Source organism: Melanerpes formicivorus, unplaced genomic scaffold, assembly GCF_026170545.1.
Source record: "Melanerpes formicivorus ecotype bairdi unplaced genomic scaffold, bMelFor1.0.p_v2 SCAF_2, whole genome shotgun sequence".
Classification (NCBI taxonomy): domain Eukaryota; kingdom Metazoa; phylum Chordata; class Aves; order Piciformes; family Picidae; genus Melanerpes; species Melanerpes formicivorus.
In genome coordinates, this window is record NW_027142354.1 from 41,435,325 (window position 1) to 41,462,647 (window position 27,323).

The 27,323-nt window shown below is 50.0% G+C and overlaps 1 protein-coding gene across 3 annotated transcripts in view; it reads left to right on the forward strand.

Annotated features, from left to right (window-relative positions):
- Positions 1 to 27,323, forward strand: part of SHROOM1 (shroom family member 1) — a 51,351-nt gene that overhangs the window by 13,560 nt on the left and 10,468 nt on the right. For 2 of the 3 annotated variants that reach the window (XM_068157853.1, XM_068157860.1), the window contains exon 2: positions 23,673 to 26,540. In XM_068157853.1, coding sequence (XP_068013954.1) covers positions 23,778 to 26,540 — 2,763 coding nt within the window. In that variant the 5' untranslated portion in view covers positions 23,673 to 23,777. Of the gene's footprint in view, positions 1 to 5,831; positions 5,961 to 23,672; positions 26,541 to 27,323 lie in introns of those variants that run through there. The other variant, XM_068157868.1, reaches the window with a different exon arrangement.

A 27,323-nucleotide genomic window follows, 5' to 3' on the forward strand; every position in this document is an offset into this window, starting at 1 on the left:
GGAGATCAATGCTGCAAAGCAAGGGAGGGTTTAAATTAGCCCTGCCCACAGCTGTGTGGGACATGGCTGAGGAATCACTGGAGGAGAAATCCCTTTGTTGTGAGGGTGCTGGAGCCCAGAGAGGTTGTGGAGTCCCCTTGTGTGGAGAGCTTCCAAACCACCCTGGCTATTGTGGTTCTGGGCAGGCTGCTGTGGGTGTCCTGCTTTAGTAAGGGGGTTGGACTGGGTAATCTCCAGAGGTCCCTTCCAACCCCACCATGCTGGAATTCTGGGCCAGCCCTAGCTCTCAGTAGGAAACCCACCTTGTACATCAATATTTCTGGTTGTGAAGCAGAGTTTGAAAACACAGAATAAACTAAACACTGAGGAGCCCAAGGACAGATGAAATGAGCCTCAGCTCTGCTGTTTGTCCAGCCTCCTTTGCCCGTTTCCACTCTTGACTCTATTTACTATTGTTGTTACCCTCTAAGTGTAGAGATAACAAACCTCAGCCTGTGTTTCCATGACTTGTAAATCTCCTGAGAGCACTTCAGTTGCTCCTTAGCAGTGATGAATGGAGGGCTGCTGTGGTTGTCTTCAAGAGGGGAATGTGGTTTCTGCCTTGCTCTTATCACTTTCTCTGATCCCAGTGGATCATGGTGGGTTTCCTGGTCAAGAGCAGATGTGAATTCTCTTTGGTTTGGGGGGGTTTCTCCTTCATGTCATGTTATTAGTCATTAAACATCATCCCTGGGTAGCCTTCCAGTATCTTAAGGAGGCCTATGAGAAGCTGGGGAGGGAATTTTTAGGGTGTTAGGTAATGGAGGGGGAATGGAAAAAGATAGAAGTGGGTAGATTCAGATTGGATGTCAGGAAGAAGTTCTTCCCCATGAGGGTGGTGAGAGACTGGCACAGGTTCCCCAGGGAGGTGGTGACAGCCTCATCTGGGTTGGACGCAATGATCTTGAAGGTCTCTTCCAACCTGGTCTGGTCTGGTCTGTGCTATTCTATTCTATTCTATTCTATTCTATTCTATTCTATTCTATTCTATTCTATTCTATTCTATTCTATTCTATCCCTGGAGGATTTTAAGGTCAGGCTGGATGTGGCTTTGAGCAACCTGCTGTAGTGTGAGGTGTCCCTGCCCATGGCAGGGGTCTTAGAGCTGGATGATCCTTGAGGTCACTTCCAACCCTGACAGTTCTATGATTCTATGTCAGGATGTGATGCTGAGGGATGTGGTTTAGTGCCAGTGACTTAGCAATGGTGGTGGGATTGTGAGGTCTAGGGAGCAGTTGGACTTGATGACCTCAGAGGTCTCTTCCAAGCCCAGCAGTTCTGTGGTTCTATGATTTGATCAAGTTGAAGTGGGAGGCTGTGGCTGACCCCATCTCCCAGGGGTGTGTTGTTCCTGCTGTCCCTCCAGAGCAGCTGCTCAGTGATGGAATGCAAGGATAAAGCAAAGGATGATTGTTCAGTGCTCTCCACAAAGGCAGGGGGAGGTTTAATCATGGATACTTGTAAAGCAAGGTCTTGCTGTGGCAGTGGGGACCCTAAAGCAGCTGTGACCCTACTCCTGGCCTGTATCAGGACCAGTGTGGCCAGCAGGAGCAGGGAGGTCATTCTGCCCCTGTACACTGCACTGGTTAGGCCACATCTTGAGTCCTGTGTCCAGTTCTGGGCCCCTCAGTTTAGGAAAGATGTTGACTTGCTGGAGCATGTCCAGAGAAGGGCAACAAAGTTGGTGAGGGGCTTGGAACACAGCCCTGTGAGGAGAGGCTGAGGGAGCTGGGGTTGCTTAGCCTGGAGAAGAGGAGGCTCCAGGGAGACCTTATTGCTCCCTACAACTACTGAAGGGACGTTGTAGACAGGCAGAGGTTGGTCTCTTCTCCCAGGCAACCAGCACCAGAACAAGAGGACACAGTCTCAGGCTGCGCCAGGGGAGGTTTAGGCTGGATGTTAGGAGGAAGTTCTACACAGAGAGAGTGATTGCCCATTGGAATGTGCTGCCCAGGGAGGTGGTGGAGTCACCATCATTGGAGGTGTTCAGGAGGAGACTTGATGGGGTGCTTGGTGCCATGGGTTAGTTGTTTAGGTGGTGTTGGATTGGTTGATGGGTTGGACACGATGATCTTGAAGGTCTCTTCCAACCTGATCTGGTCTGGTCTATTCTATTCCCTGTTATCTTTTGCCTGTGGTTTGTGTGCTGATGATGTTGGCAGCATGGTTGCTCCATCCTCCTGGTGGGAATGCTGCCTGGGAGCAGTTGGTCATTGTGGGTTAGCGCTGCAGGTGACACAGTGTGGTGCTGGCAGGGCATTGTCCTCAGGCTTTGCATTGTTCTGCAAAGCTTCAGGTGATTTGCTCTGAGCTGTTACTGTCGCTGTCCACCCTGCAAAATCAGACAATCAATAAGGTTGGAAAAGACCTCAAGGATGTTTCAGCACCCTTGGGTTAGGGAAGTCGGGTTTGTGCCTGAGAGTCCCCCAGTTCTTAGTGGATTTATCCTGGTAACAGTGTGGTAAGAAAATGTAGTTGTCCATCCCAGGTTTACCCAGAAGAGACTCTTCATTTAAGGGCCCTTGAAAGTTGATGTGTGTGTGGTCCTTGTCCAGACAGTAACTAGGGGCTGTGCTGTGTTTGGAGGTCTGAACACCATCTCAACTCTGATGTGTTTAAGTGTCTTAGTAAAACATCTCATCCTGCTGAGGCCACAGCTGGAGAATCAGGTGCAGTTCTGGGCTCCCCAGTTCCAAAGGGCCTGGGAGCTACCTGAGAGAGTCCACTAGCTGGAGGCTACAAAGGTGCTGAGGAGTCTGGAGGAAAGGCTGAGAGCCCTGGGGCTGTTGAGCCTGCAGAAGAGCAGCCCCAGAGGGGATCTGAGCAATGCTCAGCAAGAGATAAAAGGTGAGGGGCAAGAGGCTGGGGACAAATGTTTTCCAGTAGAGCCCAGGGACAGGACAAGGGTCAATGGGCACAAACTGGAGCCCAGGAGGTTCCATCTGAACAGGAGGAGAAAGTTGTTTAGTTTGAGGTTGCTGGAGGCCTGGAGCAGGCTGCCCAGAGAGGTTGTGGAGTCTCCTGTGGAGAGCTTCCAACCCTCCCTGGGCATTGTGCTCCTGGGCAAGCTGCTGTGGGTGCCCTGCATGAGCAGGGGGCTTGGATGGGATGATCCTCAGAGGTCCCTGGGATCAGGGCCAAGCCTGACAAAGATACCCGGCAAATCCCAGAGCTAACCCAAACTCTCCAGAATTAAAAGCCTTGCTGCTGAATTCACAACTTCCCCTGCTGTGCCCTGGCCAGGAAGGAGTTAGAGCTGGAACCTTGTGAGCTGTGAGGTGACTTTGGCTCTCTGTATTTTCTCTGTGGTGTGTTGTGAACCTTCATTACTCATGCAGGGCTCAGGTCAGGTTTGCTTGCAGCCCTTCGACGCATCGGTCATCTCGACACAGCTGCACAACACTTGCTGGCACCAAAGGGAGACTCTGCAGGGGGACCACCACCCATGTCACCATCTCTGCCCCTAGCTGAGGCTTTTGCTCCTGACCTGGCAGGAGGAGCTGCTCAGGTTTGTCCTTTTACTCCCAAACTGGCATCATGCAGTGCAAGATTGTTGTAGTTTTCGTTTCTTGGGGCGTTGGAAGCAGCTCTCTCAGCTCCTGCTGCAGAGCACTTGATCAGATACCAAGGCAGTGCTTTGTGAAAACAGCATTTAATGCAATGACCAAACACCCACTTAGTTACTGAGTAACTTGCCAGGAGCCCTTCTCCATACTCTGCCAGTTAATGGTCACATTATGTGCTGCTGGAAAAAAGAACTTGGGATTTAGGGATGGTTTGCTTGTGTGCAGGGTTTGGAAGAGGAGCCTGGGGGGTCGCTTGCAGAAGAACTCTCAGCCTCTCCCTGCTTCTGTGCAGTAAAGCAGGGATGGCTTCTGAACCCTTTGCAGTGGCTTTGCCCACCAAAGCCTACATCTGGGTCCCACTGGGAATCATCTGCTCCTTGCCTCCACAGAGAAGCTGAAGGTAGCCACAAGCGACCAGGAAATGTGGAAGGAATCCCCAGGTTCCCCAATACATCAGCATCATAGAATCACAGAGTCCTAGGGGCTGGAAGGGACTTCCAGAGATCATCCAGTCCAAGCCCCTTCCAAAGCAGGATCACCTAGAGCAGATCACATAGGCACAAGTCCAGGTTGGCTTTGAAAGCCTCCAGGGGAGGAGACTCCATAACCTCTCTGGGCAGCCAGCTCCAGGGCTCCAGCACCCTCACAGAAAAGAAGTTTCTCATGTTGAGGTGGAACCTCCTGTGTTCTAGCTTATATCCATTATTCCTTGTGCTATTACAGTGGGTGCCACTGAAAAGAGCCTGGCCCCTTCCTCACCTGCCACCTTCCTCCTGACCCCACCCCTCAAGCGGAACGGGAAAGGCTCTTTTCAGTCATCGTAGAATTGCTTTGGTTGGAAAGGACCTTTGAGATCATCAGATCAAACCATTACCTGCCTCTGCCAAGGCTGGTGCTAAACCATGTCCTTCAGCACCACATCTCTCAGGCTTTTCAACACCCCCAGGGATGGGGATTCAACCACCTCCCCAGGGAGCCTGTGCCAGTGTTTGAATAAATCAGAGAGCTGCTGCCTGCAGGGCATTATCCAGTTGGCAGCTTAGTCTGAGGACAAAACACAGCGGCATAAAATCAGCTTATTATTTTTTTTTTTAAGGCCAGCTGGAAAGTAGCAGGAATTCATCTCAGCAGATAAGGATGTTATGAAATGTGGTATCAGGCTCCATCACATCTAGCTGGGGGGGGCAGGGGAGCAGGAGGGAATTTATTGCAGAGGCTTGAGCTGATTCAGGCTCGCATGAAACAGATGAAAGCTTCCATCTGTAAGGCTCCTGTGCCATTTTGTGAACAAAACACTTCAAAAAAGAGAAGATAAGACCCCAAAAGATATTTTAAGCATGCTTCCCCTTCCTCTCCCTCCCCCATCCCCCCCAAGCCTTGTGCAGAGTATAAAACATTGCTTCAGTGTTCCCTTGATCTCTATTAACTTCTATTGCACAACCCTTTCCTCTCCCCCTCTGGAAGCAGGACAGAATTTAAGAAGATCAATTCTAACTACTTTGTTGGATTAAATCTAACCCTTTTCAATTGGATTTAAGTAGCTTTTGTCTAATAGTGCTTCCTGGCTGGCCAAGAGCAAGGGGGTTTGTGGTCAGTGTGCTATGACCCCGGGCTGGGGACAGCAGAGGCCAAGGTGTGGTGGAGTGAAGATGCTCTTCTATGGAGATGATTCCCAGTGAGGCTATGATCTAGCCTTTAGTGGCTTTGGTTCAGAACCCATCCCTGGTTTATTGCACAGAAGCAGGAGAGGATGGGATTGTTTGGTTGGAAATAGTGTCAACTCCACATCTCCTGTGCACGAGGAGAGCAACAGGAGCCTCTGGGATACTGATGATTCAGTACCAGACTTGGTAGAGCTAAATGATGTTTGGACTTGATGATCTTCAAAGTCTCTTCTGACCAAAATGATTCAATGATTCTTTGAAGCCATGTTTGAGGTTCTTCTGCAAGCAAGTGGATGCTATTGTGGTGCTGCTGTCCCGATGGGATGCAGGGTAAGGAAGTGTTTTGGGAGCCGGGGGAAGAGACCCTCCCCTGCTCTCTCTGCTGTGGCTTCAGCAGCAGCATCATAGAATTTTTTGGTTGTGGCTCCGTGGGAGTGGTGGCCACTGCCCAACAGCTGGGGCAGAAAAGGTCCTTGGTTAATAATTGACCAGGGAGATAATGAAAGAGCAGATCCTGCAGCTGGCTTCCCTTCCTTCCCCACTGACATTGCAAAGCCCTGCATGGCAATGTCAGAACCCAGAGGTGCAGAGAGGAGCTGTGTGTGAGAATCTCCTGTGCACCCTCAACACCCCTGCTGTGCCTGCAGCTGCCCTGCTGCCTCCCAGACAGCCCAGTTGTGTGGAGAGCCAGGTGAGAGACTGGGGAAACCACCTCTGGTATGGAATGAGCTGCGTGGAAAACACCTCAGGTTCTGCTGTTTGCCCTTCTCTTCTGCTGTCTTTCAGATCCTTTGCAGGAGTAGCTGGAATGTGGTTCTAAACTGTTAGGAGTTGGGTTTTGAAGAGAAAATTGGAGGTAGAGACTTGGCTCTGGCTATGCTCACAGTGAAAGTGTATTCAGCTCTTGGAGGTAGCTCACCCAAAGGAGCAATTTCTCTACTGAAGGAGTGGTCAGGGATTGGAACAGGCTGCCCAGGGAGGTGGTGGAGTCCCCATCCCTAAAGGTGTTCAGGAAATGTGTGGATGTGGCAGTTTGGGACACACTTTAGTGGTCATGTAGGTGTAGAATGTTGGACTTGATGATCTGAGAGGTCTTTTCCAACCTTACTGATTCTCTGATTCAAAAGTCCTGCCGATGTGTGTGGTTTAGATGGACATGTCTGGGGTCTCTCTAACTCAGCAGCTGCTGGCTGGAGATTGCTTGATGCAAGCAAAGAATGACGATAACTTTCTGGTTGCTCCATGTTGCTTTTATCTTGCTAGCTGTAAATCTGGTAGGACATCCAGATTCTGCTGATCCAGAGTCTGAGTGACTGCTCCTTGGTCTCTGATGGTTTTGGGGAGGGAGGCATGCTCAGTGAACCCCTGAGTGCAGACCTCTGAGGCTCCCAGGACCTCCCAGGGTTTGATGCAGAGTTTGTACGGTGCTAGGTAGTTTGAGTGTTTCCATGCCCATGGCTGCTTGTGGGTATGGTGGCAGCATCTGACCAGGTGGTCTCTGCTCAGCTCCCAGCTCTGCAGACCTGTTGGGCACACAGGACAAGGATGATTAGAGACATTCTGCAAGAGCCAACCCAGACCCAGGTATGAGTTAATGGGGGTGGTAGGAGAAGAAGATGTAATGTTGGAAAATGAAGCACTGAAGTGGTGTGGTTTCTGTTGGTCCTTTCCCCTCCACCAAGGACTAATTTGGCTCTTGGGTTTCTTCCAGAGCATCTGCTGCCCAAGTTCGTCTGCTCCCATCCAGAGGCACATTCTGGAGCAGTCAGCAGGAAAACAGATGAAGGAGCAGGATGTGTCTGGGAAAATATTAAAACCACATTTGAAATGTTTAACCTAGGGTTGGTTGCAGGCAGCCTTAGGCACATGTGGCCACACAAGGCCACCTGAACTGCAGGGCTTACCCTCTGTGTCTCTGCATGGGAAAGATCTGATAGGACAAGAGGGAATGGCCTGAAATTGTGCCAGGGCAGGGTCAGGTTGGAGACTAGGAACAAATTCTTTGCTGCAAGAGTGGCCAGGCACTGGAACAGGCTGCTCAGGGAGGTGGTGGAGTCCCCATCCCTGGAGGTGTTCAAGAAACCTGTGGCCATGGCTCCTGGGGATATGGTTTAGTGTTGGGTTGATGGTTGGACTGGATGAGCTCAGAGAGCTTTTCCAAGCACAAAGATTCCATGAATGCAATCCCTATCACTGAACAAGGGCAGACCTGAATTCACAGCCACTGTGCAACCATTCATTCATCTTTAAGATGCTAAAGTTCTCAGTGTGTGAGGAACCAACCACGCCTCTCCCCATGGACACAGCCAGGCTGGTGGCACTTCGGTGTGGTGGTCAGCCTGACAAAAACACAGGAGGTCTGGGCTGTGCTTGGGTGTGCAGCTTGGACCTTTGTGTGCAGATCTAAGGAACTCCAGGTCTGTGTTAAACAGAGGAGGTGAGAGGTCTGCCACTGAGGTATTTTTCCATGGAAAGAAGTTTGGTCCAAATGCACCTAGTGATCCTCCAGCAGTGGCAGTGTTTCTGTGGAGGGGCTGGTGATGAAATCATAGAATCACAGAATGCACTGGGTTGGCAAAGAGGTCATCTAGTCCAACTCCCCTGCACTGTGCAAGGACATCCCCAACTAGACCAGGTTGCTCAGAGCCCCATCAAGCCTGACCTTGCATGTCTCCAGGAATGGAGACTCCAGCACGTCCCTGGGCAACCAGTTCCAGTGTTCCACCACCTCATGCTAAAGAACTTCCTCCTAATTCACAGATTGCCTTGAGTTGGAAAGGAGCCTCAAAAGTCATCTTGTCCAACCCCCCTGCAGTGAGCAGGGACACTTCCAACTAGATTGGGTTGCCCAGGGCCATGTCCAAATGCATGTGGTGATCCTCCAGCATAGGCAGTGTCTATGTGGAGAGTCTGGTAATGAAAGGTAGGTTGTAAACTATCCATTTGGGGACTGGAAGGGAAAGTTTCCATGGAAAAGATTAAATCATAGAATCACAGACTGGTTTGAGTTGGAAGAGTCCTTAAAGATCATCCAGTTCCAACCCCCCTGCCCTGGGGCAGTCCAATCCAATGTTCCACCAGATCAAGCTGCTGAAGACCTCATCCAACCTGGCCTTGAACACCTCCAGGGAGAGGTCACACACAACCTCCTTGAGCAACCTGTTCCAGTGTGTCCCCACCCTCACTGTGAAGAATTTCTTCCTAATCTCCAGGCTCCATGTAGAAAGGCAGACCTGAGAAATGTCACACTTTATTTGGAGAGGGACTAAAGGCTGTGAAGGGTTAGAGCAGATCCCCTAAGGAGACTTCTCTCTTGGATTCCTCACCCATTGTCAGGGGCTGAGGGACTGCCCTGGCTCAGCTGCTTTGCTCAAGTCTCATTACTGCTCTGAGCACTGCCTTGTCCCAGAATGAGACACATTTTCCTTTTCCTCCTGCCATCCCCAGCGGATTTTGCAGCAGCTCTGAATGCTGTTTGCAGATCAGGTGTTGAATTCCTGCCTGCTGCTCCAAGCAACCTGCACCCCAACCATTAAACCTCTACTAATCTAACTGGTGGATGTTTCCAGGTTCTGTTTGACTGCAAATGCAGGTGCTGACTGTTTGTTATGGAAACCAGTGATAATGATGTTTAGTGAGGTCAGGAATAAGTGATTATGGATTCTGCAAGATATGGGAATGTCCTGGAAGGCAACACTTGCCAAAGGGCCAGGCCAATAGAAATGGAGTCCTCTATGTGTTGGATATTTGCCTCTTTCTCCAGTAGAACATTCTGCAGTCACTGGATATTCCATTGCTGCCTCCCTCAGCCCAAAGGCAGGTTGCAAGTATCTTTAACAGCTGGATGAATTAAACTGAGAAAGACATCAGTCTGGAGAAGAGAAGGCTCCAGGGGGACCTTCTAGTGGCCTTTCAGTGCTTAAAGAGGAAAGATGGAGAAGGGCTTTATCAGGGAGTGCAGTGACAGGACAAGGGGAGATGGTTTAAATTGAAAATGGGAGAGACAGAGTGGAGGAAGAAATGCTTCACACTGAGGATGGTGAGACCCTGGCCCACATAGCTCAGAGAGGCGTTGGATGCCCCATCCCTGGAACTATTCCAGGTCAGGTTGTTTAGGGTCTGTGCAACCTGCTCTGGTTGCAGATGTCCCTGCTGACTGCAAGGAGGTTGGACTGGGTGACTTTTAAAGGTCCCTTCCCATCCAATCACAGAATCACCAAGGTTGGAAGAGACCTCAAAGATCAACCTGTCCCCACAGACCCCATGACTAGACCATGGCACCAAGTGCCATGTCCAATCCCCTCTTGAACACCTCCAGGGATGGGAACTCCACTACATGACACCAAGCTGTGTGGTGCAGCAGACAGACTGGAGGGAAGGGAAGCTATCCAGAGGGACCTTGACAGGCTGGAGAGGTGGGCACAAGCCAACCTCATAAGGTTCAACAAGACCAAGTGCAGGGTCCTGCATCTGGGTCGAGGCAATCCCAGGCACAAATCCAGGCTGGGCAGGGACTGGCTGGAAAGTAGCCCTGAGGAGAGAGACTTGGGGGTGCTGGTGGACAGGAAGCTCAACATGAGCTCTCAGTGTGCACTTGCAGCCCACAAAGCCAATCAGATCCTGGGCTGCAGCAAGAGAAGTGTGGCCAGCAGGTCAAGGGAGGTGATCCTCCCCCTCTGCTCAGCTCTGGTGAGACCCCACCTGGAGTACTGCCTCCAGTTCTGGAGCCCCTAATACAAGAGGGATATGGAGGTGCTGGAAGGTGTCCAGAGAAGGGCCACAAGGATGATCAGAGGGCTGGAGCACCTCTCCTGTGAGGACAGACTGAAGGAGTTGGGGCTGTTCAGTCTGCAGAAGAGAAGGCTCCAAGGTGACCTAATTGTGGCCTTCCAGTATCTGAAGGGGGCCTACAGGAAGGCTGGGGAGGGACTGCTCAGGATCTCAGGTAGTGATAGGACTAGGGGGGATGGAATGAAGCTGGAGGTGGGGAGATTCAGGCTGGATGTGAGGAGGAAGTTCTTCACCATGAGAGTGGTGAAGCCCTGGAATGGGTTGTCCAGGGAGGTGGTTGAGGCACCGTCCCTGGGGGTGTTTAAGCCCAGGCTGGACGAGGCTCTGGCCAGGCTGATCTAGTGTGGGGTGTCCCTGCCCATGGCAAGGGGGTTGGAACTAGATGATTCTTGTGGTCCCTTCCAACCCTGATTGATACTATGGTACTGATACTCTGATACTGATACTCTGATAACTCCTATGACCCTCTGAAAATGTGTAGCTGCTGTTTCTTATGTCCAAATAAGAATGTTAGAGAGCTAACAGCTTAACACCAAATTAATTAATCCATAACCCTTCATTTGTCCACATAGAAGTGCTACTAAGGTTTGCTAATTGCATTTCAGGCTGGCAGTGTGCTGTGAAAGAATGGCAGAGCCACAAGGTGTGTTGAGGATAGTAAGTTAACAAAATATCTTGTAGCCAGAAGGGCTTTGGAGGCAAGAGTGATGGATCCTGTTCCTGTTGCAGGGCTCTCTTCCCATCCTGTGGGGCTCTCTTCCCATTGTGGGGTATCAAATGAATTTCTGGTAAGGAAGATAATCCCACTGGGAGTGACAGCATTCTGGCCTGGAACAACAAGAGTGTGGTCAGCAGGACCAGGGCAGGGATTGTCCTCCTGTTCTCAGCACTGGTGAGGCCACATCTCAAATCCTGGGTTCAGTTTTGGGCTCCTCACTCCAAGAAGAGCACTGAGGGGCTGGAGTAGGTCCAGAGCAGGGCAATAAACCTGGGGAAGGTTCTGGAGAACAGGGATGAGGAGGAGCAGCTGAGGGAATTGGGATTGTTCAGCCTGGAGAAAAGGAGGCTGAAGGGAGATGTCATTGCTCTCTACAACTCCCTGAAAAGAGATTGGAGCCAGGTGGAGCTTGATCTCTTCTCCCTAGTACCAGCTGAAAGCAGAGGAAATGGCCTGAAATTGCACCAGGGGAGGTATAGGTTGGAGATTAGGAACAATTTCTTTGCTGCAGGAGTGGTCAGGGAATTGAGCAGGCTGCCCAGGGAGGTGGTGGAGTCCCCATCCCTGGAGGTGTTCAAGAAACCTGTGGCCATGGCACTTGGGGACATGGTTTAGTGGCCATGGTTGTATTGGGTTAATGGCTGGATCAATGACCTTGGAGGTCTTTTCCAACCCTAACAATTCTCTGATTCTATGTAAAACAAGGAGATGGATCTGTTGGCTGCAGCCCTGTTGCCCCATCTCTTCTTCCTTTCCCTGTCTTTCTCACAGGCTCAGTCTCCTCCTGGTCCATGTTTAGTCTTATGAAGTTTGCCAATTAGCAGGAGGTGATTTCTCTGCTGTTCTCTGGGAGGATCTGGGTGAGCCAGCTTGGCTGTGCCATCCCTTTACTCAGGAGCAATCTGGTGGGATTCTGTGTCCAAGTTGTTAGATGTGGGTGATCCTTGGATGGGAACAGCTTTGGGAATGCAGTGAAGGGAGTGTGAACATCTCCGTGTCGTCCCTGAGGTTCCTTGCACACAGCCCAGAGCTCACCGAGCTCAGCAGAGAGCTTCTCATCACACTGAAAGAGCCTGGAATGAATTGTGAAATCCATCTTTATTCCAGCAAAGGCCATCATCTAAATATGGACACACATCTATTGAGACACAGAAATAAACCACAGAATCCCACTTGATTAGATGGGAGCTGGGCACAGGGCACTGCCCCTTACCCAGCCCCACATCGATCGGGGTGAAAGCTGGAGCCACAGCCGCAATGTTTGTTCTCATGGCAGATCTGTCTGTGGAAAACATTAACAGCCCAGAGAAACTGGAGTCCTCAGCTTCTTTCTGGCTGAGCCTCTTGACCTGTACTGACAGAAGCATCCATTAAGCCTCTGAGAATAGTTTTATAACAGAAGAAAGTGAATCTAGCCGCCAGGAAACCACTATTCCTCAAAAGATAAGGTGGCTTGATGGCATTTCCCAGCCCAGCAGCTCTCCCTCAGAAGACTGAGTGGGAGTTTGTTCTCCCAGAGCAATAATAAAAGGCCAGGAAAGGCAAATTGTGCTCCATGAAATGCTGTAAATACTTTTGGTGTGGGGTGTGTGGCAGTTGCTGGAGCTGCTTTTAAGGAGCACTTGGATGTTTCTAATTCATGTTAACTGCGGACATGGTTTTAAAGCTCTGTCTTACAAAGAGTGCTCACCAGCTTCTACTGGTAGTCACACTGGAGTCCAACCTTGTGTCCAAGGAAGATCTTGGAGTGGATTTCACCTATTTAGAGGCTGGGATTTTTTGTTTTCTTCTCTCTTGATGCCTAGGCTGTGGGAAGCTTGGTGCAGTCCATAGCAAGTCAGGGAGGACTCTCAGTCTCAAGCTGTGCCAGGGGAAGTTTAGACTCAAGGTGAGGAGAAAGTTCTTCACAGAGAGAGTTGTTAGCTGTTGGAATGTGCTGCCCAGGGAGGTGGTGGAGTCACCATCCCTGGAGGTGTTCAAGAGGGGATTGGACGTGGCACTTGGTGCAATGGTTTAGTAGTCATGAGGTCTTGGGTGAGGAGGTGTTCAAGAGGGGATTGGACATGGCACTTGGTGCCATGGTTTAGTAGTCATGAGGTCTTGGGTGACAGGTTGGACTTGATCTTTGAGGTCTTTTCCAACCTTATTGATTCTATGACTATGAGGATTGGCTTTTTCTCTGCTTTTTCTTGGCTACCCTTGCTGGCAGCAGCCAACAAGGTAGGAATGGGAAAACATTTTCTGAGGCTGCTGTGACCACTGATGGTGTTGCACCCTGCTTCTGGAAATCACATCTCTTTTCTTGCTGTCTGCTAAAATAGGATGGTTTGTCCATCCTGGAGAAAGCAGTCATAGAATCACAGAATGCTTTGGGTTGGAAAGCACCTTAAAGATCATCCAGTTCCAACCCCCCTGCCAGGGGCACCTTCCATTACATCAGGTTGCTCCAGGTTCCCTCTGTCTCCTGATCCATTGGGTTTCTTGCTTGTCTATTTGCACTGAGCCATGCAGGGGTGGGAAGAGTATTTTTCTGCCCTTAAAGAGCATCCTTCTTCCTAAGCTTGTTGCAGGAGGGCACTAGTGAAGGCTTTTTCCTGCTTAGTTTGATTTTCACAGAATGTTAGTAGCTGGAAGTGACCTCAAAAGATCACCCAGTCCAACCCCCCTGCCAGAGCAGGAGCACATAGAGCAATCACACAGGAACACATCCAGGCAGGTTTGGAATATCTCCAGAGAGGGAGACTCCACAACCCCCCAGGGCAGCCTGTTCCAGTGTTCTGTCACCCTCCCAGTGAAATCATTCTTCCTCCTGTTTCCTTGTGTGTTTTCTAGGCTACTGGATAAACCATATTAATCCTACAGGAATTTTCAGGCATTGGAACAGGCTGCCCAGGGAGATGGTGGAGTCCCCATGCCTGGAGGTGTTCAAGAAACCTGTGGCCATGGCACTTGGGGACATGGTTTAGTGACCATGGTGAAAGTTGGAGGTTGGACTCAATGATCTTGGAGGCCTTTTCCAGCTGAAGCAATTCTGTGATTCTATGAACATGTCTGAAAATGAGCAGCAGCACTAAGGTGTTTTGGGTTGGTTTTTTTCCAAAGCTCTGAGATTGGTCTCTTCTCCCAGGCAAGCAGCACCAGAACAAGAGGACACAGTCTCAAGCTGCACCAGGGGAGGTTCAGGCTGGATGTTAGGAAGAAGTTCTTCCCAGAAAGAGAGATTGCCCATTGGAATGTGCTGCCCAGGGAGGTGGTGGAGACACCATCACTGCAGGTGTTTAGCATGAGACTGGATGGGGAGCTTGGTGCCATAGTTTAGTTGATTAGATGGTGTTGGGTGATAGGTTGCACTCAATGATCTCAAAGGTCTCTTCCAACCTGGTTAATTCTATTCTATTCTATTCTATTCTATTCTATTCTATTCTATTCTATTCTATTCTATTCTATTCTATTCTATTCTATTCTATTCTATTCTATTCTATTCTATTCTTCTATTCATATTTAGAGTCTAGTTTTTTAATGCTCCAGAACATTTCTGAGTCGGTCCTTTTCTCCTGTATAAGCAGCATAGATGGTAAATTGAGGGTGTCAAATGAACTTGATTCATTCCAAAAGCAAAAGAAAGAAAATGGGGCTGAAGAAAGAAAGAAAGGAAGGAGGAAATTGAACCAATGGGAAAGCTGGGAAAGAAAAGCAGATCTTTGGAATGAAGCTTTCTGAAGCTTTTTTGGTGTGAAGTGCTTCAGAGGTGGGAACAAAAGTACAAGTTTGGTGCCTCTGATTCTGTGTGGAGGAGATCAGGGAGTCATAGAAGAGAATCAGAGGATTGTCAGAGTTGGAAGGGACCCCAAGGATCAGCCAGTTCCACCCCCGCAGCCATGGGCAGGGACACCTCACACTACAGCAGGTTGCTCACAGCCACATCCAGCCTGGCCTTAAAAACCCCCAGGGTCATGATGATGGAAACCAAGAGAAATTGTTGAGGCTGAATAAGGGAAGTCAGGGAATTCAAGGACAATGGAGAAGTATGTAGTGGGTGAGTGCTCTAATTAAAAGGTCAGACTCTGTTGGGTGCTCAGAAAAGGTCTCTCACGAGGCTGGGCAGGCTTTGCCAAACCTGATCTTCCTTACTAAATCCTTGGCCAGAGAGTGGACTGTAGGGCCTTGGGTCCAAAAGCATTTTATCTGTGCCATAGATTTTCAGCAGCCAAGCACATGTGGTGTTGAGATGCCAAATGTTCATGTCCAGCAGAGAGATGTCATCATTCCAGGGAAGCTGTGGGATGGACCCATTCTGGCATGATGGCTCAAGGAGAGGTCCCATGCCAGTCAGCAGGAATCTTCTCCTTCCATAGAAAGCTGCGCATAGCTGGGTGAAGTTTAGGAAGAATTAGCTTCCTCCCCTCTCCTCCCAAAAGAAATATTGAGGTGCATTATTATTTTATTCCTCTTGCATGACCTAGGAGACCTCCATAGCTCCAGAAAACAGAAGGTCTGACTGGTTTTTACTGGAAATGTTTACATTCCTCAAACTGATGACAGTTATTTCCGTGCACATGAGGCATAAACTTCATCTACACCCCTTTTAGACACTGCTTTGGGACTGGCTGAAACTTTGACCTTCCCTGACTCCCAGTAACAGGGTAAATTTCCCACTGGGTCTGTGTAAGCCAAGCTTAGAATCATAGAATTGTCAGGGTTGGAAGGGACCTCAAGGATCAGCCAGTTCCAACTCCCCTGCAATGGGCAGGGAAACCACAAACCAGATCAGGTTGCTCAGAGCCACCTCCAGCCTGCCCTTAAAAACCTCCAGGGATGAGGCTTCCACCACCTCCCTGGGCATCCTGTGCCAGTGTCTCACCACCCTCCTGGGGAAGAACTTCTTCCTAACATCCAAGCTGAATCTCCCCATTTATAGTTTTTTTCCATACCCCCCAGTCCTATCACTCCCTGACACCCTAAAAAGTCTCTCCCCAGCTTTCTTGTAGTCCCCTTCAGATACTGAAAGGCCACAAGAAGGTCTCCTCAGAGCCTTCTCCTCTCCAGCCTGCACAACCCCAACTCTCTCAGTCTGTCTCCACAGCAGAGCAGCTCCAGCCCTCTGCTCATCCTCATGGCCCTTCTCTGGACACCTTCCAGCACCTGCAGATCCTTCTTGTAAGAGGGGCTCCAGAACTGGGTACGGCGCTCCAGCTTGGGAGGATGTCCTTGGATTTTGCTATGTGATATCCTTGGCAGCTGAGAGCATGATGGGCCTGGAAATTGCACTAACTGAGGGACCTGGGGTTTAGTCTTAAGAAATTCTTGTAAGGAAACCACAGATTAGCAGAACATGTGTTTTCCAGTCTTCTGAAGGAGGTGTCATCTGATACCTTCTCGTCTGCTGCCTTCCTGTTTGAAACCTGAAGCTGGAAGTCCTCAGGGATAAAAGTGTTGATTATAGGCTGGAAAAAAAAGGGTAATAAAGGGAACATGTGTACTTTAAAGAAAATAAATGAAAGAAGCTGAGAGAGAAATGGTGACTTTGAGAGGGCAAAAAGAGGATCAGCCAGCCACACTTTCCTGGATGGATCCTCTCATTTCCCTCACCCTTTCAACAGTCATGTGGAAATGATGGTATTTGAAGACTTCAGACACTTGTCAGCAGTTTCTGGATGTTTCAGAGCCTGGTCAAAGCAGCAGCTTTGATTTTCAGACATCTCATGTCTCAGCAAGAGAGGGAGTCATTGAGAGTGTGTAGGTCATCTGTGTCATGAGTGTGTGTGTGTGGATTTCTGTCCTGGATGGAGATCTGGGAGCCTGTGCTAGATCAGCAAGGGCTGATGTACCAAAGGTGGCTGTGATACCAGAGGCACTCTGCTCATCTTCCACAAGATTTTAGCCTCTCCTGCTTAGGGACATGGTTTAGTGGTGATCTGGCAGTGAATGAGCTCAATGACTTTAAAGGTCTTGTCCAATCAAAACTCAAATTGACCTGAAATTGTGCCAGGGGAGGTTTAAGTTGGAGAAGAGGAACAATTTCTTTGCTGCGAGAGTGGTCAGGGATTGGCACAGGCTGCCCAGGGAGGTGGTGGAGTCCCCATGCCTGGAGGTGTTCAAGAAACCCGTGGCCATGGCACTTGTGGCCATGGTTTGGTGGTAGTGATGGTGCTGGGTTGATGACTGGATGGGATGATCTTAGAAGCCTTTTCCAACCCAAACCATTCCATGATTCCATGGCTTCTCTTGGGTACCCAGGAAGGCTTTTCTGCTCAAGCAAGCCTCAGCAGTGACATATCGGTAGCGCTGGGATTTCACAGTCTGTGAAGCAGATGGGTCAGGTGCTGTGGACTGTGCAAGCCATTGGAATCTGAAGAATTTGGGCTAATATTTACATCAGGAGTTTACCTTTGATAAGGAGCAGGTCACTCACGAGCAGGTACATGACATAACAGTGGTAGGTTCGTCATGCTGTTTGCTTTGCGTCTCGCGCGCTGGCCGCTCTCGCTGCCTGGGGAGCAGCTGCACCATGGGGCCTTGATATGGGTGAAGAGCTGTGGGTTGCACCTTCATTGCCATGCAGCTCATCTGTGTGGGAGGGAACTCTGGTAGGAATAGCTCTGAGCTAGAAATAGCTATTTGAATCTGGGAAAGGACTTCCTGAAAGCAGGGTGGAGTGAGGTGGGGGTTGGGCTCTTCTCCCAAGTCACCAGCATGAAAATTCAATTTAAGAAGGACATTGAGATACTTGAATGTGTCCAGAGAAGGGCAGTGAGGCTGGGGAAGGGTCTGGAGCACAGCCCTGTGAGGAGAGGCTGAGAGAGCTGGGGGCGTTTAGCCTGGAGAAGAGGAGGCTCAGGGGAGACCTTATTGCTGTCTACAACTACCTGAAAGGAGGTTGTAGCCAGTAGGGGATTGGTCTCTTCTCCCAGGCAACCAGCACCAGAACAAGAGGACACAGTCTCAAACTGTGCCAGGGGAAGTTTAGGCTTGAAGTGAAGAGAAAGTTCTTCCCAGAGAGAGTAATTGGCCATTGGAATGTGCTGCCCAGGGAGGTGTGGAGTCACCATCCCTAGAGGTGTTCAAAAAAGGATTGGATGTGGCACTTGGAGCCATGGTTTAGTTGTCAGGAGGTGTTAGGTAATAGGTTGGACTTGATGATCTCTGAGGTCTTTTCCAGTCTGGGTGATTCTGTGTAATAGGAGTAAATGGCTCAAGTTGTACCAGGTGAGGTTTAGGTGGGAGATTAGGAAAGATTTCTTTGCTGCAAGAGTGGCCAAGGATTGGAACAGGCTGCCCAGGGAGGTGGTGGAGTCCCCATCCTTGGAGGTGTTCAAGAAACATGGATGTGACACTGGGGACATGGTTTAGTGGCTGTGGTGATGTTGGGCTGATGGTTGGATTTGATGATCTTAGAGGTCTTTTCCAACCTTAATCGTCTAAGTTTTCCACATGCCAACCTGTTGGCAGGGGATCACCTTCATCTCAGGTGGTTTGGAGGAGGAATCCTGGTTGGTTTTCTGGATGACCATTCTTCACCCAGACACCCCAGTCTCACATGAAGGCATGAACTCTGCTTGTGTTCCTTAAGGAAAATACTCCTCCTTGCTTCTGGTGGAAAGATCATGCTTGAAGGGAACTGCAGAAGCATGCAAGGGTTCTGCGTGGCTGTGCTTGGTGCTGGGACTCTTTGTCCTGGGTTGTGAAGGAAAAAAAAAACAGAGGCTTGATGAAGAAAATCCCTGTGTTGCTGAGGAGTGAGCCATTGTATATCACTACAGGTGAGTTATGGATCGATTAGCAGCACCTAACACAGTCTAAATAAGGTCAAACAAGAGCCTACTGTGAGGAGAAGAAAGGCTGCCTATAGAGGAAGGGTAACTTCTTAACTGCCTCCAGTCTAGAATCAGTGGTTTGCCTCTGTGTAGAGTTAATTTGCCGCGGAGACGTGAGGCTTTGACCTCCTAAACTGGTCAGAAGGAATTCAGGGTTGTGCAACACAAAGCAGCTCCCCCTGGCACTGAGAGCTTGAGGAAGTGACTGGTGTGAGACTTCAGGAGGACTTGAACCTGCACCGAACGCTGGGGCTGGTGTTTGGTCATGTACCTGAGATGAGAAAAGGTACAGCTCGTGCTGGAACACTGGGAATTTCCTGGCACTGCTGCCTTACTACTACTTCCCACCCCTGTTATTTTCATGGAGGAAACTTGGAACAGCTTTCTAAGACATGACATCATTGTCTTAGCCCAGAGACAGCCCAGCCTCACGTACACAGCGTCCCGGGTCATCCAGGTTTTGTTCTTCCTCAGCCATCAGCCTGCTGGGAAGTGTCAGACAAGTGCCATTCCCTATGGACACCCTGCTTCCCCTCTGTGATCTTGCTGATCTCAGCTCCCTAAAACACAGGTTGTGTGCTTTGCATCTGCAGACTGCTCTGCAGAGAGGGCTGAGCTCTGGGTTGGGTGTCCTAGGTAGTACTGGAGCACCCATCCTGCCAGGAGAGGCTGGAAGAATGGGGGCTGTTCAGCCCAGAGGAGAGAAGGCTCCAGGGAGACCTTAGAGCTGCATTTCAATATCTGCAGGGGACCTACAGGAAGGCTGGGGAGGGTCTGTTCAGAAGGGCCTGTGGGGATAGGACCAGGGGCAGTGGTTTAAAACTGGAGCAGGGGAGATTTAGGTTGGACATCAGGAGGAAGTTCTGCACAGTGAGGGTGGTGAGACAACGGAACAGGCTGCCCAGGGAGGTGGCTGAAGCCCCATCCCTGCAGACATTCAGGATCAGACTTGCTGTGCCCCTGGACAGCCTGATCTAGTTGGAGGTGTCCCAGCTGACTTGCAGGGGGCTTGCACAAGATGACCTCTGAGGGTCCCTTCCAACCCAATGCACTCTGTGAATCTGTGGAGTAAATATAATAAATCAGTGGATGGAAGTCACGTTTGCCTTTGGGGGGTTTTGAAAGGAAACAAACAAACTTTGGACCTTCCTAGGTGGCTTGTGGCTTTACTCCTTCCTTGGGCACAGAGTGACATGTCATCAATGCATCACCTTTGGTGTTCTTGCTTTTGATAGACTTTTAATTTAACTCCCCCCCCCACCCCCACCCCCCCCATTCAGAGGTTTACAAAGAAAATATTGTGAGCCTGTCTGGAATGTGCACGTTGTATTCCAGCCTTGCCAGGGCATTTCTGCAACCCAGAGTAGTCCATGAGAGTGCTCTACCACCTACCATCTGAGGAGAACAATAAGGGCATTGTTTGTGTCAGCTGGCTCTTAAGTGCAGCAATGTTTTTCTTTTCCAAGTGAAGGAGAAGGTGGTTTGCACATAGGTCCTGAAATATGTGGATGTGAACATTCTGCTTCCAGGGCTTAGGAAACATCTCTCTCCCTAGTATCAGGTGATAGGATGAGGGGAAATGGCCTGAAATTGTGCCAGGGAACGTTTAGGTTGGATATCAGGAACAATTTCTTTGCTGCAAGAGTAGTCAGAGATTGGCACAGGCTGCCCAGGGAGGTGGTGGAGTCCCCATCCCTAGAGGTGTTCAAGAAACCTGTGGGGACATGGCTTAGTGGCCTTGGTGAGGGTGGTTGATGGTTGGACTGGATGAGGACATCAAAACACTTGAACGTGTCCAGAGAAGGGCAACAAGGCTGGGGAGAGGCCTTGAGCACAGCCCTGTGAGGAGAGGCTGAGGGAGCTGGGATTGTTTAGCCTGGAGAAGAGGAGGCTCAGGGGAGACCTCATTGCCCTCTACAAGTACCTGAAAGGTGGTTGTAGCCGGGAAGGGGTTGGTCTCTTCCCCCAGGCAACCAGCACCAGAACAAGGGGGGACAGTCTCAAGCTGTGCCAGGGGAGGTTTAGGCTCAAGGTGAGGAGAAAGTTCTTCACTGAGCGAGTCGTTTGTCATTGGAATGTGCTGCCCGGGGAGGTGGTGGAGTCACCATCCCTGGAGGCGTTCAAGAGGAGACTGGACGTGGCACTTGGTGCCATGGTCTAATCATGGGGTCTGTGTTGATAGGTTGGACTCGAGATCCTCGAGGTCTCTTCTAACCTTGGTGATACTGTGATACTGTGATTCCATGAATGCAATCCCTATCACTGAACAAGGGCAGACCTGAAATCACAGCCACTGTGCAACCATTCATTCATCTTTAAGATGCTAAAGTTCTCAGTGTGTGAAGAACCAACCTCACCTCTCCCCATGGACACAGCCAGGCTGGTGGCACTTCGGTGTGGTGGTCAGCCTGACAAAAACACAGGAGGTCTGGGCTGTGCTTGGGTGTGCAGCTTGGACCTTTGTGTGCAGATCTAAGGAACTCCAGGTCTGTGTTAAACAGAGGAGGTGAGAGGTCTGCCACTGAGGTATTTTTCCATGGAAAGAAGTTTGGTCCAAATGCACCTAGTGATCCTCCAGCAGTGGCAGTGGTGGTGTTAGGTTGATGGTTGGACTTGAGGCTACAAGAGGATTTTTCCAACCCAAACAATTCTCTGACTCTATGTGACAGGCTTTCCCTGAGATGAGCTTTAGCAGACTTCTGGAGAAGACTGTGTGTGGATGTTGTGAGTTTCAGTTCTCATGGGTTTCACTCACTTTGAGGATGTGAAATTAGGAACTCGGTCTCGAATAAAAGAAAAATGCAAAACTCTGAGCCCTGCAAGAGTGGCTCCAAAGGACACCCAACACGTGGTGGGGAAAGTCCTCTTGCTTATCCAGCACTTCTCCACAGAGCACAAGGAATGGCTGCAGGCAGCTTCAGCCAGGCAGTCTCAGACAGGAGGAGGAGATGGAGGAGGGAATGTCCCCTGAGCTGTTGTCCTCCTGCACCTGGCACAAATGAGGGCTTGGTGCTTGCTGCTGCTGTTTCCAAGTCAGGTGTCCTGACCTCACCTTCTTAGATACTGAAATGATATTTCCTGCTATTTCTGGTATCATCACAAACAACTTGAGACAAAAATTCTCCACTGTGCTGCTGACCTCACTGCAAATGATGGACTAGAGGAACTTTAAGCTTCCTTCCACCCCATGCCATCCTATGGTCACACCACAGAGAGAGAGCTTGAAATAACGAGGGAAAAGAGGTCTTGGGCAACCAAGAGAGTTCTTGTCTTGATAAACACCAATCACAGCACAACTGTGTTTAGATTCTACACTTAGCTGTCAAAAGCTGGAGCCAAATTCTCACTGTAAATCAAGGTGGCTCTATTCACTCCAGTGGAGTGGTGCCAGCACATCCCAGGCACAGACTTGGCTCAGTCTATTAATAGCAACAGAGGAACAGCAGAGCTGCTTGGAGGGGTTCCACTGGAACACAAGAAGAATGACAGAGGAATCTGCCTTCTGGTTCCCTTGTGGGATGTGGTTCCCACAGGGTTTGGTCCCCAGCACCTCCAGAGACCACCCAGCTTGCATAGCTCAGTGCTGGGCCAGGTTCTCAAGTGCAGTTTGATGTCACAGCAGTGTGATAGCAACTGGGGTACAGTCCCAGGCTGCATTTAGTGTCACTGCAATTATCCTCTCTGCTGCTTTTCTTTCCCTTCAGGGAGATCCAAGTTTTTCCCTTTCACCAGGCACCTGAGCTTTTGATTTCTTTAAGTTCTTTGTGGTGGAGAGGATGGGGAATGTCATCAGCAGCCACTGATGCTTCATATTTCCTCTGTGACCCTGTTAGTCAGGTATGGAGAATTCAATTCCACAGCTGCATTTTAGATCATCCCTTAAAGGCAGAACTTCTCCAGGCATCCTGGAGGCCACTTCTGACTGAAGTTTCCAACAGCTCCCAGCAGAAATTCCCACTGCCTGGCATAACTCTGCTTTCTCTTCCCAGAAGCCACTTAACTTCTTCACTGAGCCCCACCAGTCCCAGCTTTCTTCATAGATTAACTTGTGTGTTTTGGCTCAGCCCCAGCTCTTCCTTTGGCTCCAAATGAATGATACCAGGACTGTCTTTGAAACAAGGCAGGAATGTGAAGCTTTTTGATTAAGCAGCAATCTCAGCCCTGGAACCTCTCTCTCTGCCAGCTTTAGGAGGCCACACTGCAGAAGTAGAGTACTGGGAAGATGAAGGTCTGGGGAGTTGAACCCTTTTGAAGGAATCAGACCTGTAACAATCTGGTGGGATCTGGGAACAGTTTGCATTGTGTCAGAAGGTTTTACTTGTCCCTGAAGGTTTTACTTGTCCCTGAAGGTTTTACTTGTCCCTGAAGGTTTTCAAGACTGTTTTGGGTTCCTTAAGAAAAATGCGGCAAGCAGGTTGAGGAAGGTTCTCCTCCCCTTCTGCTCTGCCCCAGTGAGGCCATATCTGCAGTACTGGGTCCAGTTCTGGGCTCCTCAGTTCAAGGGAGACAGGGAACTGCTGGAGAGAGTCCAGTGGAGGCTCCAAAGCTGCTGAGGGCCCTGGAGCAGCTCTGTGAGGAGCAAAGGCTGAGAACCTTGGGGCTGTTGAGCCTGGAGAAGAGCAGCCCCAGAGGTAATCTGATCAATTCTCAGCAAGGAATAAGGGTAGGGGCAAGAGGCTGGGGCCAGATTCTTGTCAGCAGCATCTGAGCTGGGATTTTCAACCCCTTGGATTTATTTTTAGGCAGATTCAGGAACTAGATTTGATTGTAGCCCTTGGTGTTTTACAATCAGGTTGAGAGGGCACCTTCTAATTTTACTTGTAGTCTTTTAGATTCAAATGAAGACCTAAAGAACTTGTTCTTGCAGACCTGATTGCTCTGTGTCTGATAGACAAAAGAATCATCCTTGCAAGATCCTGATAATTAACGAAGCCAGAAATTAACTTTAGTTACTCTAAATACTGTTTTCAGCTTCTCCTCTCGAGTGTGCATGTGTGATGCTTGCTGCCTGACCTCCCCAGGTGCCAGCAGAATCCTCCCACTGAGCCTTTTTCATCTGTTTTTCTTTCCCTTTTTTTAGGTTCCTCTGGATGTTATTGGCATGTGGCCATGGAGGAAAATGTGCTTCTCTAACAACTGGCTTGTGGACCATTCATGAGACTTTGATTTCTGGAAATGTTTCAACATGGATTCATCTGGGAATGAGATAGAAAGATGGACTCACAGGCGAGGTGGGCGAAGCGGAGAGCTGATAGAGCCTCCTGAAAACAGTAACCATCTCTCACCAGTGAAGTCCATCAGCAGTGCAGACCACCTCTTGCACATCCCTGGAAGAGCAGACTCTGCTTACAGCTCCTTCTCAGGGGGATCAAACATTCCAGAGTACCCCACCCCATCATGCTATGGGGAAAGCTGCTGCTTGCCTCCAGAGCAGGGACCATACATGGACTCAAACTACGTGAGAGGTATTTCTCCTCTCAGCACAGCAAACTCTGACCTCAGATGCCAGCAGCCACACAAGGCACCAGACCTCAGCACCCATAGCAACCCCCACAGCACCAGCCCTGCTGGTGGAAGCACTCCTGCCCGAGGGACCTTAAGCCAGGGAGCTCTGGGGGCACCTCCACCTTCTCCTCCCACCCGACTCGATAGCTACAAAGTCACCAAACAGCTGGAGAACTCAAGAGGGAGGCGCAGCTCTGGAAGCCACAGGGAGTGCGGCGGGCAGCCAGCTCCGTGCGGGCAGGACAAGCAGCTGGTGGATAGGGATGCCCCAAGGAGTCAAGGCAGGGGTGAAGCTGCAGAGCAAGGTGTGATGGCTGTCAGGGGACAGGCTCTGGAGAACAAAGGCCCTTCTGTCGATGCCACCAGCGAGGTGCCTACGGCAAAAACTCAGGGGCTACAGGTGGAGGAAGATGGGGAGTGGAGCCCATCCCAGCAACCTGTGAAGAGAAGCAACCCCCACATCTTCAGCAGACCTTCTTCATTCATTTTTCAAGAATACTTAAAGACTGACTCTGTGGCCAACGTCCCCAAAATACTTTCTGTTTATAATTCAGTCCAGGCTTATAAAATTCCTCAAGTGATGAACTCCAAGTCCTATCACCCAGTGCATGCCAACCCCAGCTCTGTTAATGATACACAAGAAGACAAACAATGTCCCTGCGGTGTACATAAGCCAACCTTCAGAGAGGCAGATCTGCAGGGCATGGTGCCAGAGCCCTGCCAGCCAACAGGATCCTCGTCCTGTGCTCTGTGCCCACACGGAGCTGAGTCGCACTCAGACCTGGATCAAGATGTGTTTGAGAACAGTGGTGCCTCAAAGCACCTGCAGAATGGCCTCCTGATTCAAAATGCTTCCTGGAAGCTGAAGGGTTGTGCAGGTGGAAATCAGTGCTGTGAGTCTGAAGGAAAAATGGGGAGTGGTGTTGGGGAAGCACTCCTGAATCAGCAAGGCAGACTGCGGAGGGCATCGCTGCCCTCCAGCTATGATGCTGTAGAAATGGAGAACCCTGGCTGTGAGGAGCTGGATCAGGGCCGTGGGCAATGCTATGACAGTGCTGACCAAATGTCCCTTGTCAGACCAAAGGAAGATTGCACATCTCAGTTTTTGCACAAAGCTAAGCAAGAAAACCAGGCTGATAACAGCAGGCATCTAGGACCAGAAGAACCTCCTGGTCCTTACCAGAATCATCAACCTGAAGTTCACAACCAGCTCTTCAGACAGCTTCAGGATGATCTTGCTGGAGCGCAGATAACCAGGCAGACGACTCCCATGCTTTACTATCTTTCTGGGGGGAAGCCCACCACTGTCCTGCACCACAAGAAGCTCACCCAGTGTCAGGAGGACTCGAGGAGCTCACCAAAGGAATTTCCAGCAGGCAGCCACCCTGCCTCAGCATGGTGTCTTGAGGTACAAAGGGAAAGAGATCAGGTTCAAAGGAGCAGCCACCACCCTCGGTGCAGCACTGCTGAGCTGCTGGAGGCTGAGGATCTCTTTCTGGGGAGTCCTGCTTCATCCATGGAGGAGAGCTTCAAGAATGACTACAGAGAGAAACTTAAAGTGGCTCAGAAGAAGGTCCTGAGAGAAACCTCCTTTAAAAGGAAAGACTTACAGATGAGTCTGCCCATCAGACTGCGACATAAGCCCTCTACAAGGCCATCCATTGAGCATCTCAGGTCTTTCTCCCTATCCAGTGCAAGTGAGGATGCCAAACCTGCTCCTTGCTCCCCTTCCCATCTAGAACCCATGGAAAGTTGCAGCAGAGATGAGGACATTAAGAGGCCACAAGTGACACGAATAGGGGGAAGGAAAAGGGTGACCAAGGAGCAAAGAAAACTGTGTTATTCTGAGCCTGAGAAGCTGGATCAGTTAGCAGACAAGGACCTATCCTGGGGTCAGGTCAGGGATGAAATCACTGAGCAGGATAGAGTGGCAGCTAGGAGAGGGGCTCTGGAGAACAGAGGGAGGGCACTTTCCAGTTCAGGCATCTCCAGGATGGAGCTGAAACAAATCCAGCACACTGCTCTCATTGAGTACATGGAAAGGAAGGTTAACCAGAGACCAGGTAGTGCACAGCACCTCCCAGTGCACAAGCCACCCCTCCAGAAGAGGCTCTCACATCCCAAATGGCCTCTTCCCAAGGTTCCCAATCCAAATGGGAGCAGGAATGTGCAAACCATTGAGGTTTCATGTCAAGTTTTCTCTACAGAAACATCACCTGATGTTTTTCCTCCTTTGGCTTTTGTTGCCCCACTGAATGTGGCCAGCGGGTGTGATCCCAGCGCTGCTGCAGGTGCAGCCACCTCGGGGCATGACCCAGCTCCCAACCATGCAGGTGGAAGCTGCAGCAGCAAATGTTCTTCAGCTGAAAGGCTCCTGCAGGCAGGTGGTCCTGCAGCTGGGAGAGCCCGTGAGAGATCCAAATCAACTCCTTCTTCCATGCAGGTAAGAGAGAGGTTGGAGCTCGATAATCTCAAAGGACTTTGCCAACCAAAACAGTTCTGTGATTCCATGAGATTGAGGTTTTTGCCTGAGTCCAACTGTGAGACCATCCACGTGAAAAGCTGCTGTACTTCACCAGTGAGGAACTGAGACTTCAATGTTTTGTCAGCATGTGGTAGGGAGGTGATAGGGAGGAGGGAAGATCTCCATTTTCTTAATCTCTAGGAAATGCTCTGCAGCTGTGTGAAAGCAAAGTGCCAGCTCTGCTTTGTAGCAGGCAGGAGAAAGAATTGGATGTGGGGGGTGGGTGGAGGTGTTCTGAGAGAAGTGCTACCAAGTTTAACATGGATTTAGGATTGATGTAACAGTTCATTGTCCTTGGCAGTACTCTGTAAGGTAGTGCTGAAGGTGTTCTCTACTGTGAAAAGTTGGCAGGGAATTGCTTAAGGAGAGGAACTTCCTAACAGGTGACTGAGAGTTGCACTGAGATTGGGTAGAGCCTTTTGCTGTCATTCAGCAAGTGCAGAGGTAAAGGCAGGGCAGATGAGGAGGGTCTGTGTCATGGGACATGCTGTGCAAGTGCTGTAGGCTCTGCCTGAGAGCTGGGCAGCACTGAGGTCATGAGAGTGCCTTCCAGAGCTGTAGAGAGATGTACCTGGGATCTGACACTCACCCAGTCCCAGCATGGTGGGAGCTGGAAGGGACCTCTGGAGACCATCCTGCTAAAGCAGGGCACCCACAGCAATTCACCCAGGATCACAATGGCCAGAGGGGCTTGAAAGCTCT